At 41.1% G+C, this 8,395-nt stretch overlaps 1 protein-coding gene across 1 annotated transcript; it reads left to right on the top strand.

Moving 5' to 3' along the window:
* The first annotated feature begins 244 nt into the window (after positions 1 to 244).
* On the top strand, positions 245 to 6,474 carry det1 (DET1 partner of COP1 E3 ubiquitin ligase). The gene is made up of 8 exons (XM_061036264.1): positions 245 to 579; positions 663 to 929; positions 1,014 to 1,226; positions 1,890 to 2,113; positions 2,892 to 3,021; positions 3,212 to 3,402; positions 4,509 to 4,700; positions 5,696 to 6,474. Exons 1-8 carry the CDS (start codon positions 331 to 333, stop codon positions 5,883 to 5,885), a joined length of 1,656 nt encoding a protein of 551 aa, XP_060892247.1. The 5' UTR covers positions 245 to 330; the 3' UTR covers positions 5,886 to 6,474.
* Positions 6,475 to 8,395: the final 1,921 nt, after the last annotated feature.

The raw sequence follows: 8,395 nt of genomic DNA, 5'->3' as shown, positions 1-8,395 counted from the left end.
CTCAGCCAAAAAAAAATCTCAAAGGTTTACAGTCATGAGGAGAATGCAAGCAAGTCTTTGCTTTTGTTAAACAACAAAGATGTTTTACTTTTACTTCATTTATACTAATACTTAACTTCATCAAGTCAACTGTGAATCTATTTATCAACATGTCAATAACTCTCATGTCAAGTATGTAATTTGAGAACTAAAACATGTTTTACAAAAAAATGTACTATTCATCTGATCCTCATCTCTTGTTTTTTCTTTTTCTCCCAGATATCCCCCCTTACAGGCATGTCCATGTGATGAAGTCATTTCCCTGTTTAAGACCAATCCTTAATCACTGCAATGGATGATGACACTCAAACCTTGAAGCCCAGACGGATCCAGAATCAAAACGTGGTCTATCGCCTGGAGAGGCGTAGGATCTGCTCAGGACGACCAGGAGCTCATTGGTACAGAGTTCGTTGCTTCCACCAGAACCTCTTCCCCAACTTCACTGTGGTCAATGTGGAAAAGCCCCCGTGCTTCCTGAGAAAGTTCTCACCAGATGGACGCTGCTTCATCGCCTTCTCCTCTGACCAGACTTCTCTGGAGGTAAGGAGACAACAGAGGGTTACTTAACAAAATGTTGTTTCGCTAAACCCCTCTAAACCTTTTCTCAACCCTTCCTCCTGCAGATATATGAATATCAAGGCTGCCAGGCTGCTCAGGACCTGTTGAGAGGCCAAGAGGGAGAAACTCTTCTGACAGCCAACGACCAGCGCTCACTCAATATCAGGGGCCGCCTCTTTGAGCGCTTCTTCTCTTTGCTCCACGTTACAAATGTTGCTTCAAACGGAGAACACCTCAACCGGGAGTGTAGCCTTTTCACAGACGACTGCCGCTATGTCATTGTTGGGTCAGCTGTGTATGTCCCAGAGGAGCCACCACCTTATTTCTTTGAGGTACTGACGCCGCCAAACCTATATATTCTAATTCAAGACAAATGTAGCATGAGTGTCATGGTGCCCCTTCTTCTGTCCCGCCAGGTGTATCGGAATAACGAATCTGTTACTCCCAACCCCCGGTCCCCTCTAGAGGACTACTCCCTCCACATCATTGACCTCCACACTGGCAGGCTGTGTGACACCAGGTCCTTTAAGTGTGACAAGATCATCCTGTCCCACAACCAGGGCCTCTACCTGTATAGGAACATCCTGGCTGTGTTGTCAGTCCAGCAGCAGACCATTCATGTGTTTCAGGTGACGCTTTTATCACACACATCTGTATTTATTTGTGACTGTTCCAGGGATTTTTTTAAATCTCTAAATCATGTTCTTTTGGGGACAGGTCAGTGAGTAATTTTGGGGAGATTTTTATCAGCTCATGAAGAAAGTATGTCATCTTAAAATGGATTTCTTGCAAATAATGAAGTTCATCCTGCTTATAAAATCAGAGTTATTATGAGTTGGCATCCATGCAAGGGAAGAACTAAATTGCTATACATGGGTTCTTTATTGTGGCATCTAATATGGGCGGTAAAATGAAGCAGGTTTTCCATGCATCAAAAGGAGGTGTGCTGTGACGGTGCACCGGCTAACACTTTGTGATGTAACTTTGGTTTTACACTAATCATATACTTACAGAGTTTAATCATGGCTAACAAAGTGATGTGCCTGACCAATGATTTACCAGCAGAAGCCCTGTAATCATGCCATTAGTGTGCTTATTTGCTCTGAATACACACACACACACACACACACACACATACACACACACATAAAGTCCTGACCTGCCCACATCCCCATCTGCTCTTTGTATCAAATTGTTCTCTATTAACTCACCATTTACTATAATTATGTGGTGTTTAGGTTACTTTCTGTTCAAACAGATTAAAAACAATATCCCTTCTTTTCTCTTCAAAGGTCACTGCAGAGGGAACATTTCTAGATGTGCGGACTATTGGTCGGTTTTGTTATGAGGACGACCTGCTGACTCTTTCAGCAGTTTACACCGAGGCTCAGGCTGAAAGTCAGTCAGGCTTCCCTCGCCTGTACACTGACAAAACCATCAACTCCCTCAAGCACAGGCTGCTGGTCTACCTCTGGAGGAGGGCCGAGCAGGACGGCAGCCCCATGGCCAAGAGGAGGTATACAACATTACTGCCATGCAGCATACAGTTTTTTAATGGTTCTTTACTTCACGGCCCAAATTTCATTTTTGGTTTCTGGGTTTTTAATAATATTAGAGTTGCTCACCAGTCTGAGTCTCCTACAATGCAGAAGATTCTTTACCACGATTTAAGTGATGTCTAATCATGTTCACTAAAGTCACACCGCCAAAATGTGCACTGCTATGTATTGCGGTGGTTTCCAAAGTGGGGGATGGGACCCCCTGTGCAAGACACTGTTCGGGAGCTTCCTTCCAAAAACATATACAAATTGAAAATGTATTAAAATTGCATATTTTACCCATTTTTATGAAAATACACACAAAACAGTAGTTTCTTACAATAATTTACAAAAATAATATGATGTTGTTTGGGCTGATGTGTGGTCTTCTAATGCCAGGATTTGGACAGACCTCATAGTGTATTTATTTTTTTTTTGTTCAAGAGAATTTATCTTTTTATCTGGGTTTATTCTGAGCTGGTGAGAACAAGGCTTCCGTATTCAAACTGCTAGATAACTATACTAACATAATAAAGTCTAATATGCCAGCTAACGCTTGCAGCATACGATCGCTAACGTCATCTTTGATTGTGAGGCATTTATGTCGTACAAAAAAAGTTTAAGTAGAGACTTATTGAATCCTGTGTCATTGTGTTCAGTTTGTATTCCAACAACACGTACAGCACGCTTAACAAGCCATGGGAGTTGTAGTTTTATAATAAGTTGTATTTACCCAGCTGTTGGTTTTGTCCTCAGATTCTTCCAGTTTTTCGATCAGCTGAGGAGGTTGAGAATGTGGAAGATGCAGCTGTTGGATGAGCATCATTTGTTCATTAAATACACCAGTGAAGACGTGGTCACACTCAGAGTTACTGACCCCTCCCAGGTAGAAAGATATCAAATCTATTAAATATCTATTCTTTCTTTGTCCTCTTTGAGGCTTTCCCATGCCTCTCTTGTGTCTATTGTAGGAGCCGTAAGATGTATATTCCTCTTGTACGTTAATTAGCATGAAGTCTCAGCTTATTGACTACCTTGCAAATCAACCCCCCCCCCCCCCCTTCTTTCTCCTACAGCCGTCTTTCTTTGTTGTGTACAACATGGTTTCTACAGAGGTGCTGGCCGTTTTTGAGAACACCTCGGACCAGCTGCTGGAGCTATTTGAGAACTTTTGTGACCTGTTCAGGAATGCTACGCTGCATAGTCAGGCTGTCCAGTTCCCCTGCTCTGCTTCATCCAACAACTACGCACGTCAGGTCCAAAGAAGGTACAGATCTATAAAAAAAAAAAAGTGTACTGTTCACTAACTAAAACTGGTGAATAAAATAGACGTTTTTTTCTTCCATATTTCATATATTTCAGTTCTACAAATATTGTGCAAGCAAGCTGCTTGGTCTGATGTTCTCTAAATGACACAAAACCTGCAGCTAATAGTTTGCAGCCAAACATCAGGGACATTGACAGTGGAATACAGTGAGTAGGCAGGAAGGCAGAACAGCAGAAATTGTCTGGAAGTGAAGGATGGAGTTGTTAAAAAAGAACCTGGATGGACACGTGTTAGGCTGCACAGTGTGGCTAAAGGACCTCTAATTGAATTTCCCTGTTTGACTTGCCAGTGAAGGTGACAAAATCCTATTGGGAGGGGGAGTAGAGCGAAACAGACCGAAGAGAAGTACAGTTTGAGTGGGCAAAAGAGCTTTGAATTGGGTTATAGAACAGCGAAATGAATGTCTGGAAAAGTAGAGGAGACATTGAGTAAGCGAGTAAATCAGATAAACCAGATTTGTACAGCTTGGAAGTCAATGTGATTTTTTTTTTTTTTTTTTTTACCAGAACCAAGTAAAGAGAGATGAGTAGTGTAAAAGTTAAAACAACTGAACCACAACTCAGTTTAATTCTGCGTTAACGCATCTTTAATGGCTGCAAGTTGCATAGAATAAACAAAATAGGTTTGCCTAGTTCAGGTATTGAAGCCTCTTCTGAAGATTTTACGCTGGTATGCTCAAGCAGCAATGAACTGGGCTGAGAAAAGAAGGCAACGGGAAGTGCCTAATGCTGCAGTACCTCCAGTAGACAGCATGAGGCTTGTGGAAAGAGTATGCTACTTTGATACACAATTTGATACTTAAAAAAAACCAGATAAAACCACATGATTGAATCTCATTCTGTGAAGTATATGATGTTTAAAAACATTTGTCACCAGGTAATGAACCAGCCAAGGTTTCAGTCTGTATAGCTCTGACGATTTGGATGTCATTGAGTTTAAGACTACAGTATCAAAAGAAGCTGCTTATTCAGTGATAAATAAAGAATCCTCTCTTTTTGACTGATTTAGTGCAGTTATCCTGATCTAGCTCTATGTCTGTGCCACAGATTCAAGGACACCATAGTAAATGCAAAGTATGGCGGGCACACCGAGGCAGTGCGTCGACTGCTGGGTCAGCTGCCTATCAGTGCCCAGTCCTACAGCAGCAGTCCTTACCTCGATCTCTCCCTCTTCAGCTATGATGACAAGTGGGTTTCAGTGATGGAGAGGCCAAAGACTTGCGGAGACCATCCTATCAGGTACAGAGTCTTATCAGAGTGAATGAGCATCTTTTTCTCATATGGAACGAAATCACATTGTCAAGACAATCTTATGAATAACTACTAACATACATCCCTAAGGACTATTAAGAACATTATTCATGAAGCTTAAATGATTTTCAGTAAGTTGTGTATTTGATCAATTTTTAATGGCAGTTACCTTCACATCACATTGATTTGGACTGTTATAGTGCTTTCACACTTGCACAAAACTCCTGAAAAACTCCTGATATTTGCAGGAAGAGCTGCATGTGTGAACACAAACAGGCACATTTTTCACTCCTGCCAGCCCCTTAGTATTTTTCTGCAGAAAGTCAGAGTGAGCTGATGTGAGAACCATCAGGATATCGGTTAATTCTCTTTGATTTAGTGTGAAGGGGTGGTTAAGTTTATCCCTCGTGATCGGTGCGTGAAATTAAACTGCTGTGTTATGTTCACTGTTGACAGTATGTCTTTTTCGCTCTGTTCTTGATAATGTGATTCTGCCGACCTACACATAGCATTGATATAAAGGCAAACATTCTCATTAAAGGGTCACATAGCGGACTCTGTTGCTTTGTCCACCACTTCTGCGTCGTTCTATTTGCGTCATGTATTGCCTCAGGAGACCCCCTGTCCCATCAGACCAGTATATGGGAGCAGGCCATTTTCTAGACATTTCTAGGAGTGCAAATGTGAAAACGGCTTCAGTCAGACATCAAAAACAGGAACTTAGACTTGAGAACATTGCTACAGAAAAAGTAATGGAAAAAAAAATTGGTTGTGGAAATGATAATTAATTTTTTACCGGTTGAAGTTAAAGTTCCTGTTTTTTTTAAGATTTGAATTTATGCGTTCATCTGTGAAACTTTACTCTTCCAATCAGTCCTGGAGAAGGACAAACTATGTGTGACTTGGATGAGCATACAGAAACCTACATGCTGGACTAGATGAATACTCAAATGATCCTGTTTTCTGTCTCTGTCACCCACAAGGTTTTATGCTCGGGACTCTGGCCTGTTGAAGTTTAAGATCCAGGCTGGCCTGTTGGGACGGCCGGTAAATCATGCTGTGCGCCGCCTGGTTGCCTTCACTTTCCACCCTTTTGAACCTTTTGCCATCTCTGTACAGCGCACCAATGCAGAGTACGTGGTCAACTTCCACATGAGGCATGTATGTGCATGACAAGCTTCTGGATGTGTGTGTTCACTAGCTTGGACACAAATTGAGGGACTGTTTGGCTTCTGTTAGCAGCTACCATGACAATTCAACAGGCAAGTGAAGAGTTTGATCTGTTGGTTGCCCTCTTCTGCCCCGAGCAAGATCACAAGTCCTCTTCATTTTCTTTGTGGAGGCTAGTGGTCCTCTACTCTTTCCTGCTTCATACACAGTGGTCAATACACTCCTCCCCCTCAGCGAGACGAGAGAGCAGCAATTCTGCCTTCTCCCTACTTCTGCACTTCTTCGCCTCCTCTTCCCCCTTCCTCCGCTACAAAGAGGGATGTATGGGCAGGGTGGGTGTAGGAGATGTAGAGAGAGTGCTTGATGCTTTATTCAGCTGGACCTCTTACAAGGAGCCAAAGGTGTTTTATTTTCCTACCATGCTCGGAAAGCTGCACATTCAATCGCTTATCCAGTCGGTTTATGGTCAGCTGTCCATTAAATGTCTTTTCCTCACATGGATAGGGCAATAATTTCTTATCATTTCTTACATGTTTTTACACTTTTTTACGTCATGTATATATTTTATGCCAATAAAATTGTGCAAATTTGATGCTTTTTTGTTTCTATATTTAGCGTTAAGTCAGGAGTTGTAGAGGGGCAGGGAGGTTTTTTGAATCATAAATAGTTCGCTGTCTGCTGTCATGTGCTACAATATTGTGTAGGTAATCTGTATATATGAGAATACCTGTAAATATTGGCTTGTGTATTTTCTTCTTTGTAGGTGAAAGTTGTATTTCCTCTCTAAGAGCTTGTACGTGGCATTTCTTTGCCATATGTGGGAGAGTATTGGAGTAGAAATACCTATTGCTCATATTCTCTCTCTGGATAATACTTTCTTTGTCCTTCAGCAGTAGTACTGTCGTAAACCAAGTAGTTATCAAAAATATCTCAATGCCTAACTTAAGTTTGTGGTGCCTCGTAATAAACCATTTAACAAGATTGACATGTTAAGAGCAGACAAGACAGATTAATATCCATTATATTTAATTTGACCACAAGTCTGTTTTCCTTCAATCTAAAGGATCTAAATGCTGCTGTTTCATTTAACACCCATCCATTCTGGAGACTTAAACACATCAAACATCTGTTAATAAAAACAGACCCAAAATATGCAAATTGTCTAACACCCCCCACACATGGTGTGAATGCAATATACTAAATTATAACTGGACATATGAGCATAAGCACACATCCAATCAGCTGCAAGAGGTCATGGTTGTATGAAAAGCAGGTGCTGAGGGATTAAGTGTTCTCCTAGGTTACACACTACACTGGACCTGGGAGCTGTGTGCCCAGGAGGTAGACTAGCAAGAGATGAAAGCAGATGGAAGATGATATTTAGAGATACAAGAATAAGAGATTGGTGAAAATAAAACACAGGACAAGGGGAGGTTTGAATTTATTTATTTAATAGGGACAATGCAATTTAACATAATTTCAATACAAAGCATGAAACTGATGTGCTGCATAAAGAGTATATAGCTATTGCTAATTTCCAACTCGTGTCCCCAGTTGGGCCTTTGTTGAGATCCCAAGATGTATCTGGCCCTTGTGCAAGGACTGTATTATGCAGCTGCTTGGTTTTTGCATAATCACAGTTCTATCTTATAGATCATGGCATAAGGAGGACATATTAATGTCATTGTTATTAAAGTGCCTTAGCCAGTGTATGACAACATGCTGTGATAATCAACTAATTACAGGAAGCAACACAGCAGGGACAGGCCTACATATAGGAGACTGGTTGTTGCTTATAGAATACGAGCAGGAATTTGTATGTTTAACTGCTGGTGAGGAAATGTAGTGCCCCCTGTCATTGTTTATGGGTCTGTGCAGGGTTTGTGACGTTTTCATCAAAACAAAAATTCCAAGGATTAACATGTTTTTCCAGTTAACTTTACAAAATGTAAGCCATGTCACGCCTTAGGCCTATATCTAAAGTATTCAAACATAATAAATAAGACATTTCAGTTTTATCACAGATGTCTAAAAGGCAATGAGGATACAGGACTCTCTTTAGTTAAAGTTACTGAAAGGGTCCTGGATGAAAAAACAGACATCACTGTATGAACTCACTGCCTCCCAGTAGTACAATGAATATGTCGAACCTACCTTATTCCTATGAATCAAGTAAACCCAGAGCCTTCTCTCTGACCTTGGTTGCTACGGAAACATAACTGCTCTCTGCTTAGTAACCCAGTCTTTTCTAATTGCCGTTGTCTTGGCAACAGTGCAACCAATGTAATCCTGTAAAGGCCACAATCCTAACTGCTTCCTGTAGCAGTACTCGCCCCTTTTTGGAGCAGTCTCTCAACAAACACAGACATATTCAATCAATAAGACAACAGTCATCTCCAAAAACCTGATGCAGAGGGTGCAGACGTAGCTATGTTGTTTTGTTATTTAAGGAAACATGGCACGGGTTACAGTGAAATAGGCCTACACACATAGTGTAACAACCCCTTTAAAAA

The sequence above is a fragment of the Labrus mixtus genome, chromosome 4, assembly GCF_963584025.1.
Source record: "Labrus mixtus chromosome 4, fLabMix1.1, whole genome shotgun sequence".
In the NCBI taxonomy this organism is placed as follows: Eukaryota; Metazoa; Chordata; class Actinopteri; order Labriformes; family Labridae; genus Labrus; species Labrus mixtus.
Note: the sequence above shows the minus strand (reverse complement) of the source record. Positions and strands in the feature narration are given on the sequence as shown.